At 32.6% G+C, this 14,602-nt stretch overlaps 1 protein-coding gene across 1 annotated transcript; it reads left to right on the top strand.

The window, feature by feature from the left end:
• Nucleotides 1-11,235: 11,235 nt before the first annotated feature.
• On the top strand, nt 11,236-12,669 carry LOC133201086 (uncharacterized). The gene is made up of 3 exons (XM_061336885.1): nt 11,236-11,462; nt 11,590-12,103; nt 12,234-12,669. The coding sequence occupies exons 1-3, from the start codon at nt 11,400-11,402 to the stop codon at nt 12,416-12,418; spliced, it is 762 nt and encodes a 253-aa protein (XP_061192869.1). The 5' UTR covers nt 11,236-11,399; the 3' UTR covers nt 12,419-12,669.
• Nucleotides 12,670-14,602: the final 1,933 nt, after the last annotated feature.

Here is a 14,602-nt window from a genome sequence, read left to right as displayed (position 1 = left end):
AACAAAATGTGCTGTAAAATCGATGAAAATTTGCATAAAAATGAGAAAATTCGGAAATTGACATATTTTCTGACCTTCCTGCGACCTCTGTGTTACCCATAACTTAGAACCAATACTCATTTTGTGACAGGGGTAGCAACAGGTTTCTATTGATAAACTGTTGCATCGTTCTAAAAGACACTCCAAACCAGGGGCCAAAAAGGGGTCTTAGCCTATCTTGTCCTTTCAACATTTCTAAGCATCATGTAATTACTTTTAGCATTTAGATTGAAAGCTAGTTAACTGATTATTAATAACTGTTAAAAAAGTATGGGTAATTTTCTTAAAAGGAAACAACTGAGAAGCTACTATATATTCATCCTTTTTTCTCAATTTTTTCCGTGTATTTTATTAGACACCAATATACCCCTTATAAAGAGGTATTAATTTTCAAAGAATCATGAATCATTTGTTGATGCTAGCCTCTAAATAATTTTAATTTTTTTTTTTACCTATTTCTTTTTCTGTATATATATATATATATATATATATATATATATATATATATATATATATATATATATATATATATATATATATATATATATATATATATTAGAAATATATATTTTCAATAATATATTTTCAGAAATGAATTTAATTTTTGAAGATTCATGAGAACATGAACTACGACGCTTCACGCCGTCATATTTCATGTACCTCACGAATTATCAAAAATTAGAATGTCTTATATTCACATTTTTTTCTGCACAAATTACGTCATTCAACTGTCATTCATAAAGCTAAACAGTTTGCACTATAGTTTTGACGTCATGTACGGTATTATGACGTAACAATGGATATATTCATGCTCATCCATGGTAGTTCATGAGAAAATGAACAGCCTTCTAATTTGCAAAGAATCTTTAGGAAAAATATTTGGAAATGTAAATATATATAACAAAACATTTATTGAATGAGTTCTCTGGCAAAATGCAATTTGTCCAACCCTCAAATCAAACTGTTGTTTTCGGCCTAGCGGCCTCAAGCAAGCAGCTTGATTCTCGGATTCGACAAAACACATGTTGCCTCGAAACCCAATAAATGTTTGATAGTTACGTGAACTGATATCAGTCCCAGAGAGTCTTTTCAACTGTCACTAATAATCAGTTAAATGCTTGTTGAAAGCATTTCGTCGTCTGAAATCTATTATGGAGATCTTTTTGTGTGTTTATATATCATTTTATGCATCTATAAAATCATTTTCTCAAAGACCTATAGATGATCTTCATCTGACCATAACTGCATATATTCCGAAGTAGTTATGAAAACAAAGTCCAATTTAAATTATTCAAACGTTCTATCCTAAGGATTGTGTGAGAAAGTTATGATTTAGATGTGAATTTGAATTATTCAGTGTAAATTTTATTTCCATGTTGCTGATTGCTATCAAGGAAAAGAATTAAATACAACATGGAATTAAATGTAGGTAATGGCGGGGAAAACATTCATGAGAGTGGTGCCATAGATGTGGCCCCCTTCGCTACAGTGATCACAAAAAAATAATGTGACGATCAGATAGCGAGTGATTGAGACGTGAAGATATTATCGGAGTCTCACGAAAGGGAAACTTCTCATATCGCTTCATCTCCCGAAACAGTAATATTGATATGAAACATAATTATCCCAACTAAAGCCAAAAATGATGGCTTCATTACTTTCATTGTCAATAAATTATTATTGTCTGGAAGATATAGAAAATATACAGGTGTTCAAGACTTGTAAGTTCATGGAAAATGTCAATTGTTTCATGTCTTGAAAACTCCGGCAAAACAGAAAGCAATTTCAGCCAATTGACGATTGTGGATCATTTCATGATCCATATTACATGTATTTATACAATGCACTAAGTATTTTATTGTTTTGTAACCATATGTATTGAAAGTAAAATGTATTCCTAAGATTTCATCGGGGTGACTTCACAACAGTCATATGCCATGAACAGACCGTATATGGTCATTTCAGAAACGAAAAAAAATTGTATTTTAGTTGGTTAAATGGAATAAATAATCATGATACACTAAATAATTTAGTAATCTAAGGTTCTGAGTTAATGAACTTCGTTGTAAACGTGTATCAAGGACATCATCCAAAGGAAGAAGACAAGATGAGTAACAAAAATGGCAAGAACATAGCAGCGCAGCGTTTGCAAGGATTTGCAAAAATCGCATATTTAGAAAAAAACAAAAACAAAAAAACAAAAAAAACAAACAAACTACATGGTAATATTTTTGCCGTGATATACATAGGTCTAGCTCCAGGACCATGAACTGAGAAAATTTAGTTGAAGATCTAGATTTTTATATTTCAATCATGTTTAAAAAGTTGCAAGTTTGCAAAATATTCAGATACAACAAAAACCAAAAAAAGTAGATTTTTTCATTGTCAACATTATTTCAAATGTTACAATACTGTGAAATTTTGACTGCTGGGGCCCGTTTTACAAAAGAACTTATGACTAAGTCCAAAATTGAACTTCGCTTATAACTTTCTGATTTACATCTAATTGAAAATGGTTTTAATCTTTTTCTTTTACCCTAGCAATTTTAAACAGAATGATTGATTTTGCAAAATTTTACAAACAACTTAAAAGTTTTTGGTCTTAGTCGTAAGTTGTTTTGTAAAACAGGCCCCTGGTCTTGGAGCTTGACCTCTGAATTACTGCCCACTCCCCGATGTCTTGATGCATTTGAACAAGGGACCAATGGGCCACAACGTTCATCCGAGTCACCTTAATCTTGCTGTTTTTTTTTTAATGAGTTTTTTGAAAGTTTTTCTGCAAGTATTCCCATAAAAAATTTTGACCCAATGTTGTGCCCCGAACTTAGTCTCAAGAGGTTGTTTAACCGTACTTGAATCAACACAGCACTGAGATGCATCAATATCACTATGACGAACGAGGATATGCTGTTATGGAAAAATATATAACCGATATTTAAATATGTTTTTTATTTAATATGCTAGTATTTTTAAAATATTAAGGCCTAATATATTTAATGTAAAAGTCGATCTCCAGTTTTAGCCCCACCCTAACCCCATGTCCATAATTTGATTAAAAAAAAAAACAACCAAACAAACAAGCAACTTAGACGTTTTTTGCATATTGATTAAATGCAGTGTGGCGCATGGATTTGTTCCTATTGATATTCTTGTAAAACTTTGATCAACTATTGTAGCCCCATCTTGCCAAAATGGCTATGATTTGATCAAACATGAATTGACACTAGCTCAGGATGCTTGCATATTGATATGTCTAATCATGGCCTTGATGTTCTTTGGTAGATTTTTAAAAAAATCTTATATACTCCCATGCTAAAACATTATCTTTTGTGGCCCCATCCTAGCCGCGGGGGCATACTTTGATCAAACCTATATCAACAATATCTTCTTGAGCAGAGCCATGCTTACTTATATCAATATGCAAGCATCCTCAGGTATTGTCGAATCTTCACTTTCTGAGGAAACTTGCATTTTATGACTAGTCATGGCCTTGTTGTTCTTGAGGAGATTTTCTCAGATTTCTTCTTTTATATTCCCATGTTAAACTTTGTTCTCCCTTTCTGACCCCACTCTACCCGGGGGCCATGATTTGAATAAACGTGAATCTACATTACCCTATGATGCTTGCATATAGATATGAATAATCATGGCCTTATTTTTCTTGAGAAAAAGATTCTTAATGATTTCATATATATTTCCATATGTAAAACTTTGATCTCCAATGGTGGACCCTAGCCATCCTACACGTATCTAGCCCCAGGGACCATATGATTTAACAAACTTGAATCGACGCTATCAGAAGATGATTGCATATTAATAGGAATAATCTTTGGCTTATTCTTGAGAAGAAGATTTTAAAAGATTTTTTCGTATATTTTCCTATGTAACAAAAAAAAAAAAAAAAAAAAAAAAAAAATTATCACCTACATGTATCGTGGCCCCACCCTATCCCCGGGGGCCATGATTTGAACAAACTGGAATCTACATTAAGTGCCATCTTTTCTGACGACCCAGTGGTTCTTGAAAAGAAGACTTTTAAAGATGCCACCAAATTTTCATTTATTCTTAATTTATCTCCCTTGAAAAGGATGTTGTTCTTTCACTTGAATCCCATTCACCCAAGGATGCTTTGTGGCAATTTTTGTTGAAATTGGCCCAGTGGTTCTGGTGGTGAAGTTGAAAATGTGCAAAGTTTACTGACTGATCGATAGCTAGAAGGACGCTTGACAAAATGTGATCAGAAAAGCTCACTTCAGCTTTCAGTTCAGGTGAGCCAAAAGCCAAGTGTTTTCTTCTTAATCATGTATAGGCTTTAATAATTAAAAAAATGAGAACAACAGTTTAAGAATAATTTGTTGAATTGCGTTTAAGCCATCTTTAGCACTTATTTTCAATATTATTTTAATTGAGATATTTGTCTCAAAGATATACTGCATAGAAATTAAAAGTAGCCTTATGAGACAAAAGGAAATCACCATTCGAATACGTCTGAGAGATGCATGTATATTCCCTTTTCAAAATAAAATCTATCATTTGAATATATATATGCGTGTTTCTGCTATTTTTGACAAACAGATTGCATTAAGAAAATAATGTAAAATATAACTTGCATATTTAAAGACTAAATTATAATTATAAACACAATTAAAAACATTATAATTCTTAAGAAATTGTACTTGTAGGAATCTATCGTTTGAATTACGTGTGTTATACCACAGCTTGTGAGAGATAAACACTGCATGGCAAGCTGTCGCACTCTGGATGTCAATGAAACTTGTCCTATATCTTAAAATAAATCATTAAAGGTGTCAATTAACACTGAATCGTTCGTATGATTATAACAAAAGAAAAAAATAAAACATTCCTCCGAAATTGGATATACAATGATTCTGTTTTGTATATGGTTTATATATCGAGGTTAAGAAGAAATATTTCAAGGGTACATGTGCACTAACACTGAATGCAACTACCAGCAGCAGAATAAACAGTAGGAAGTCGTCTACATTTAGCAGAGAAACCCTAGCCCTAGAGAGGCAGTAAATCAAAAAATAACACAGATGCTTTTGAAAGGTAGATAGGATATTTCGTCACTTTAGGTGATAACTAACATTGTTGGAACATAATGATATTGGACCAGTATTATAATGTTTGTGGTTCGTACATAATATTATTATATATAGAGAGAGCAAATGATAGCAGTCAATAGTAAATATAATAAATATAGCATAAACACAGCCATCGTGATCTATTGCTAATGGTAAAGACAGAATGCAAATAGAGTATAAGAAATCATTTGTGGCAAATAATTTTCAGCAGGGGAAAATTAAAAAAAAACCAAACATTTATAACGCCATTTTTTTAACATTACGAGTTTTAGAGAATAATTAAAGATAAGATTTAATTAATAAAATATTTATGCATGTACAGATGATATTTTTAGCATTCAAGCAAAAAATAAATTGATATCAATTTTAACTCTAATTTGTTTATTGTCAGAGTTCCTGTTATAGAAAACATTGTACAGAATGGGGTCTTGTGAGTATTCTATTTATTATTGCCTTTGTTAACACTTTAACATCACAACAGACAAAATACAGTTCAGATTTAATGGTGTGTCATCCATTATAGCTGTGTAAGAAAATTACTTCCAACAGAGATGAAAAGTTGACAAACAACCATTATCCATTTATTGTCCAACAATACTATAGATTGTCCTGTTACAGTGCCTTAACACCCCGCCATTCGTCCTCTGATAGAAGGCAAGAACAGTCTATAGACCGGTGTCATTCTGACAGCTTCACGGTGACAAGGGGAGGGATCGACAAATTTAACCCTCCTGGTCAAATGTCACCCCCTAATACATCAACAAATTAAATTTCTTTTACTCCAATTATATTCATGCAGATGTCTTAGCGTAATTTTGTATATTATTTAATAAAAACATCTTAGTATTGACCTATAAAAATCAAATGTAGAATATCGGCCAGAAAAGAGTTCATACTTTATTACCCGTATCTAAACATTCTAACATCCCCTATCAACTGTTAGTCTATAAACTAATTTTAGAAAAAAGCGTGATGTGAAACAGTCATGTATTAAAAAGTGAATAATTAGCAGTATTCGTTATTTTTTTTTTAATTTGTGTCCACTCTTTGGATATACCTCTGTTTCCCATTCAAACACTCCCAATGGAGACAATGGCGGCTGTCATCTTATTAATGTTTTGTGTGCTGTTTTTTGCCTTGTTGACGTGTATTTTCTGCTTCATAAGAACTAGATATAAAAATCGGGAAGCGTTTGTAGAAGGAAGGGAACAGTATTCATTTTCAAAAGGTATGCATATACATGTGAATGATTTGCAATTTCATGAAATTTAAGTAACGTAGGTAATAATTTTAGAACATTAGAACTAAATTGAATTATTTTATCCAGTTACAGAGTTGACAAATGAAGGCGAAGGGCAATCTCAAGTCTGACAATGTCTGATCGACAACCAAATTGTACTGCGTGGACTCTGTGTATAACCAAGGCAAAAGTTTGAAGGAACAAAAATTAAATGGATATAGTCATCTATTTTGTGTGTTAGTGTGTATGTCTAGTTTAATAATCATTAAAACGAAACTATGCTATGTCGTTTGTCTCTTTGTGAAGTTCGTGTGTGGGGTACAAGAAGCAGTGTGCTCTATGGAAAAAGCTACCCAAGTGTAGTGAAGAACTAAGGAGGCAACAAAAATAGTAATTTACTCAGGAGCATTTAAAGAGGGCACACAGTTCATCAAAATGTCATGTAAAATACTGGGAATTATAATGAAAGGTTACCAGTAAACGGTGATAGTTACACTAAGGGGAAAATTAGAGACTGTGCTCTCATTTCCTTATTATCGTCTGCATTCATTTCAACGGGTCCTTTTTCAGGAGCTGCTTTGTTTGCAAGAAATTTTATTTACAGTCAGACAGGAGGTCAAGTGAATGTCATAGATCATTAAAATGAAATTTGATTATGGTTTTCACCTTTTTGTTAAATTGGCCCTCTGTAATGAGGTGGACGTGTATTCCGGTGTACTTGTGCGTTTGTTCTAGAAAAATTGGTCATTGAAAAAGTAAAATTGTTAAAAATATTTTTATTCCTTCATTTACGAGTATCTTATTAGACGTGTAAATCATTCAGGTACAAAGAAAAAAATTAGTTGGTAAAAGTTTTCTTTAAAACTGTACTGTTACAACGCAAAATGTAGTAACGATGCAAAATGTAATAAATTCGGAATATTACATAAAGCGCTATTACATATAAAAACGCAGAATTTAATAATCCAAAATGTAATAAGACACATTTTGGATTATAGCATTTTGCGTTATTTTATTTGTGTCGAGATTAACGCAAAATGTAATCAGCCAAAATGTAATAAAATACCTTCTGAATTGTTACATGTTGCATTATTAAATTCAAAATGTAATAACGCACTTTTGGGTTTTAATAATAAGATTTACATATCATTGTTGATTGATTTAAATAATAATTCTCCATATTTCAAAAAGAATGTCAATAGGATATAGTAAAAAAAGATTTATATATATAAATATATTAACATATTGTGTTCCTAATATTCTATGCCGAGATGCACTCAAGAATGTTATTAACAAAAAATTAAATAATTACCCATATTACGGGAGGTAAACAGTATATCCTCCAAAATTCAGGGAGAAACCATTTACCTAGGTGCTACCAGAAACTCTTTAACAACGCGAAATGTAGAACTATTGGAAAACAAACTTATTCGATTTATATAAAAACCATTCTGAGGTACATGTATAATTCAAAACAAGAAAACTTTAAAAATTGTGAAAATATGGTTATCATTCTGTTAAGTCAGCAAACAAGGATTTTAACAGAAAAAGTATTGATAAACGTACATCGACAGGAAATTTGAAAAATTTGGGAAAGGGGGTGAAATTTGAAAACTTTATTGATAGCAATGATTTATATTTCCTACATTTAATTGTGGAGATAAAAGCACATTTTGAGTTACTATAGTATTACATTTTGTCTCCTAATAAACTTTTCTCGGATCACGAATAATATATATCAACAGAAAATGTTATATTACTTTGGGAAAAGGACAAAATATTAAGGAATGTTTATGTATGAAAGTCAATTATCATATCTTATTACATTTTGGGTCTAGAGGAACGCAAAATGTAATAAAGCAAAATAGAATAAACTTTTTGGTTATTGTTAACGCAAAACATCACGTCGAAAAATGACAAAATACATTTATAAAAGAGACTGAAATAGAAAGAAGTGGGTTTTTTTTTTATTGAATCAATCATATTTCCTTAACTCGAGTGGCGGGTATTTGATTACTTGATTAAAGATATGAACCACCATTATTACATTTTGCGTTAATCTCAGCGCAAAAAGTAATAATGCAAAATGTAATTATCCAAAAAAGTGTGTTATTACATTTCATATTATTACATTGATCTCGATGCAAATTGTAATAACACAAAAAGTAATAAATCGAGTTTATTACATTTGCGTCGTTATTACATTTTGCACTGTAACACTGCAGCAACTATTATGTAAACTACGACGTGTGATTAACACGTCATTTGGTTTAAAAAAGAAAAAGCTTTTTCAGTTCATTAAGCCTGGATTTAGAAGGTATGAATTCTCACAATTTTGGTAAAGGATTGATTGCTTTTTATGGTACACGTTTTGTTTAAAAAGTAAGTTTTAGCAGGTTTGTTCCAAACTCCTTAGGACTCAAGGGGTGGTGAAGTGAAATTTGGCATTGCGCTCGCCTTGTTCGCCTATCATCTTTACGATTTTTTTGGTTTCCCTTCACCCAAAGAGGGTATTTATCGACGTTAGTCATAAGTACCCCGTTTGTTTCAGAGAATATAGTGAAAGTAATTAAACATCAAGAACGACGGACGAAGGACAAAAACGGAAACTAATAGGCCATTTTACAGTTCAGATGTCCTTAAGTTGAAATATCACGCCCCCTATTTTCTTTTCTTTTTTTATTGTAAGAATGTATAAAACTGTTTCTGAGAATGTTTGCATCTGTCACACCTTTAATCATATTGATTTTGGATATAATTTTCTGCGACAAAATGTAAACTGGCAAAGTAGTAATTAAACTGTTTTATATAAGGTATATAACTAACGGCCAGAAAACGCCAGTATGGCGGGAAATAGTATGTTTTACTTCTCGAATTCAAGTTTCTTTTGCTATTAAGCAAATATTTGAAAAATCACAAAAAGGTGTAAATGCATTTGGGATCAGAAATAGACATCATTGTTAAGGCACTGTTGGGTTCAACCCCCTTTACTAGACAGCAATTTACAAATTGTTCTTCACACAATTGTGTGTGCAAAGTGCTCAGTTGCATAATGGAATCGCTTGCAACTCGATATAACGAGAAGAAATTATCCTATAAAAACCTTGTCAAGATTTTTTTGTGAATGCGGAATGAATGGGTGGTTTTTGTAAGAAAGGCCTCGGAGGCAGGTGTTCAAATATACCAGTTGTCTTATTGTCAAAACTCCAGAAAAAAGAAAAAAAACTTGAAGAGGTAAGAGGAGGAAGGAAGACTTACAATTCTGCAGTGATATTATTTCTTATTTGCTCACAGGATAAATAGAATTAAGCAGAAAGAAGTACTGATTAATTCTCTTATCAGCCTGATGCCTAGCCCTTTATTACCATTTAATCTCATAATTTTATAACGAAGAAATGATGCTTTACAATAAAATCTTAAAATGTCTGCACTTAATAAATTTAAGTCTTATCAGGGGATTTACAATAGACAGGAGAAATAGGAAGTTTGACGAAATGGGGCGAGGAATAATACAGAGGTTCACCATATCACGTGACCTTAAGCAAATAGTACCCTAAAAGGTAGCTATGAAAATATCTCTTTAGTTCTAAATAAATGCTGTTCTGTACATCTGTTAAAAGTAAATTTAAGAGTTTAATGTAAAAGGTTTTTGTTTATTTGAGTTGTGCAAGGACGAACCATTAAGTTCTGTCTGAGCTAAACGTCAATTACTATAGGGTGTTTTTTTTTTAAATATATCGAACGAAGACAGAGATTTCTTTTCTAAATCTGGCTAGAGGGAATGTAATATTGTACATGATAAGGCCATTTACTTCAAAGTTTCCAAAGTAACGTGGTGGATTTTTGTTAAATCCAGATTACGAAGGACCGTGTATTAAAATAAACAACGTTCAAAGCAGATGTCGCAAAAGATTTTACACCCTTAAAATGATCATAGGAAAGAATGATTTAAAAGTGTTTTTAAAAAATTCAAACATCATCTAGATTTTCTTGTTTTAGGCATAAATGAAAAAGATCCAGTCATTTTGTAAGTTATGCAAGATCTTAATATTTTATCCATAGTTTGCCCTTTAATCTAACATGATTTCACAAGCATCTTACCGTAACATTACACGTTCTTCTTTTGTGTTACAAAGAAATGACAGCAATCAAACAATTGAAGCACACACAATTGCTGAATAAAATATCAATTTAAGATTTCTGCAGCGGTTCTCAAGTATCGGTATCATATATTTTATCTGTCAGCCTGGTCTTCCCACTTATTTTCCTCACAGCGGGAAAAATTAATGGCTGCTTTTTTATATTGTCGTTGAAAACATATACAATAACAAAACCTTTTTGAGAAATATTTAATTTTGAAGCGGCGGTTAACAGTCTTGCTGTTTTCTTGAGTGTTACAAAATGTACCCCTGCTCCACTTCCACCAGGAATTCTGGCCTTGTAAGCATAGAAAAAAAGATGCAGAAAAATGATGCATTATATTAATTTTCAAATATATATTAAAGCTTAAGAAATGCATTGTTTTATCTATGATAACAGTTTACTGAAAATAATCTTTTAAGCATTTTTAAATGAAAAGAAGTACCATAAAAATAAGACCCATAATTTTATTACGTAAACAGATTGCAGCTCCTATATACTAACAGTGGAAATGGGGAACTTTTATAAGATTTGCAGCTTTGTGGTTTATAGTTAGTTAGGATTCAATAATCACTCCGCAGGAAAACGAACTGTGGTAGTGTTCCTCGTAAATGGCAATTACAACCAGTCAACCAATCAAAATATGAATAAACATAATGTATGCTGTTGGGCACACTCTAGTAGGCGGGGCTTAAATTAAAAGGTACAACTTAGACGTAGGAAAAACCAAAATACCAAAGTCAGATCACTTTGGCACGTGGAATAGTCCACTGGCGGAAGATCTGATCGCGTGGCATTGACGTCATCAAGGCACGAGGCAGGAGAAAGTAAACCTATCTACATTCAACATGCAAAGTGTTATCTAAAAAACCACCATGGATTATCTGAAAATATCTTTGATGTTTCTCTTATATGTGGTGGCTTCATGTAGCAAAACGGTAAGTGGTTAGTCATTTTGAAACAGGAAAATTATTTTTATACAGAAAGAAAATACTTTCTTTCTCCGAGGATTTAACTGTGATAAGCATACTTTGAGACTGATACCTTAATCTTTCTTTTTTTCAGATTCCTATTCCATCTTTCAGTAAGCTGTTAAATCACTATCCAGGTTATAAACATTTTGGAGGACGCTTTTCCCACAAAAGAATCGTTCATACTATAGGATGTAATAAAACGGACCTCTTACACGATACCAGCGCGCTGCGTATGTCTTTTACATTTAATAAGATAGGAGGTGTATACTCCATTGGGTATACTCCTATCCATTTATCTAAACACGGCAAAGACAGTGTATCTGGAAGAAACAATCTGCAATATTTGTTTCATCCTTTAGCTTTTGGACCGTACATGGCAGACAAGTATGGATACCCCAGTATCTCTGTATTGCATGACAAGGACCCAATTGCAACAAAACGGAAGTTCTGGGGAAAACAAGGAATTATGGAAATAATAACGTATACGAAATTTGGAAATAAACCTAAGGGGCATATTGCTCTCTGGAATTGTGACCGTCTTCACCAGACAAAGGACTGGATTACAAAACATACGCTTCTGACCATTCAGTTCTGGGAGGCACCAGGTAAATGCTCGATTCCTGTAAAAATATATGCAATAAAATATAACTCTTTACATTAACATTAAAGCACATAGAAGTGTACAATTTATGTAGTTAATAAGTTAAATAGTGTTGTGTATCATTTGTGTTTCAGATTCCAGTTGTGAAGAAAAACCTCTCATCATTGCTAACAAAGCTCAACCTTATCGATTCCAGAACTGGAAAACAGTGAAATATGACAGTTTGAGACTAAAGGCGGAAAGCAAAATGTACAAATATAATAAAATATACGGCAAAAGTGCTCAAAAGCATCAGACATATCTACATAGGAAAATGTGAAGAGAGAGAGAGAGAGAGAGAGAGAGAGAGAGAGAGAGAGAGAGAGTTATATATACTGCCTCTATTTAACAAGAGGTTCTATTGTACAGAACATTGTAAAATGTCAGAACCAAACATAGACCATGGATTTATCATATACCATACTGTGTTCATGTTTACAAGAATAAGCTGATTTATATTTGTAATTTTGTACATAGATTCTGAAATTTTTACAATTGTTATTATTTTTAAATAAACGTTGTGATCTGCAACCTTGTGTATTTTGACGCAGTCTTTAACAGACGAACTAACCAGAGTGTTTGTTTGCAGAGAAATGCAATAAATTCAATGAGGAGTATGATCGCATTTGCTACAAAAGGGTTGTTAATTTACGATTTTAACGTCGAGAGCCTCATTACAAATAAAATCCTGCTTCCTTTGAAGAAGAGTTTCTTTCATACATACCTTTCTACTAGAAGATCAAAAACAACCTGGTACTTCGTATTGTATAAAACAAATATATAGCGCACGCGCTAACTTTTCCGATAAGAGCATATAAACTTCACTTAGAAACAGCTTTGAAATTGGCATTGAAAGTAAAAGGTTTGATAATGACACAAAAATATTTGTTGGACTCTACCGGCCTATGACAAATATTTTCTGCACTTTAAATACACAAAATGTGTGTCATACCATCCTGTCTCTTCTTCATGTGTTTTGAATCAGTACCGAAAGAATACTAACACGATTGTATATGGAATATTTACCTTATTATTTCAGAATAACGAAAAGTAAATAATATGATATCAAAGTCAACAAGAAATGCTGTAATAATATAAGAAGGTGAAGAGCAGAGCCACCCCGAATAGGAGTATTAAAGGGACACGTGTAGCCTTGGGATGTCTTGGCAGCAATCGTACACTGACATGCGCACTTGAGGCCAGGTTGCCTTAGATAAGGGTGATATTGGATATTTACAGTTTGAGTCGGGTTTCAGACCCACTAATCATCGAAATCTCAGATTTGTTCATTATGTGAAGTTAAATTTTATGATAAAATATGCACGCTAATGACAGAAATTTGACACAAAATGTGCTAGGTGAGACGATGTATCAAAAATGAAACAGGTTTTTGGAATCAGGTTTCAGCAAGTTGGCACCCATTTTTCGCGTTCTTTTGAAAGTGTCGTACTTTTTATAATTTTACCCGTGCAATAAGTTGATGGGAGGTTTATTCTAAAAGTGAAATAACGGGCTGTCCTAGTTTTCTTGCTAACCTATTGTTTACCCTGCCTTTGATAAGGGGTATTACATATTAAAAATATTCTTTACTCCCCCATGTAGGAAGTCAAATTATCTATATATTTATATCAAATGCAAAAAGGTAACAGATTTGATACTTTTGAGAAAATGATTAAAAACAGATCGTGCTTTGTGTTCCTATTATATCTACACTAGTTTTCCATACTTCCCTTGATAGCTATGCATTCAGTATGTCTGAATAAATGCGTATAACCTCTGGACATCATATGGTCAGTTGAAGAGAGAGGATACATACTTTTCTAACAACAAAGTTGCACAGAAATGATTTGATTATTGTTACTTAATTTATGGAATCTTGAGAGCTATTGCATTTTCTATAGAAACCAGTACTATATTGTATGTAACGTTCCAAAAAGATCTGAGAGACCCTTTCACTTAAAAATGTATACATGTAGATGTTTCCGTATATTTTTGTATAGGAAAATCTCCGAGCCATAGTGTTAAAGTCCCCAAAAGTCAATCTTTATAACACTACAAACATTTGACCTCTATTATTATAAGAGTACTTATAACAAGGCAACTGTTCACAATATCCTAGGATCAGTAGTCGTTCTGTAATTACCCTTTTGCTTGAGTTGTTGACAATTGGTCAGAATTGCAACATCGTCAGAAAACCACCCCTACTGGTCACTAACAAGTTTCCTGTGGAGACCTATAATTAGGACCCTTCAGCTATGGTCAGTTTCCAAAACATCGAATTGTCACTATCCATTTACCACTTAAGAAGAAGATTGTTTAATTCTACATCTGTCCACGGTGGGCAGAACAGCGACATGATGTAGTTAGCCGTTGTTTGCCGGTTAGATTTTTAAACTGACCGCTAATAATGAACATCATTAACGCTCAGCTTTATTTAAAAGCTGGATTTTCACTTTTTTTTACT

The sequence above is a fragment of the Saccostrea echinata genome, unplaced genomic scaffold (assembly GCF_033153115.1).
Source record: "Saccostrea echinata isolate AGI-Se365-2 ecotype Australia unplaced genomic scaffold, CSIRO_AGI_Sech_v1 ptg000042l, whole genome shotgun sequence".
Lineage (NCBI taxonomy): Eukaryota > Metazoa > Mollusca > Bivalvia > Ostreida > Ostreidae > Saccostrea > Saccostrea echinata.
This window is presented reverse-complemented; position numbering and strand designations above follow the sequence as displayed.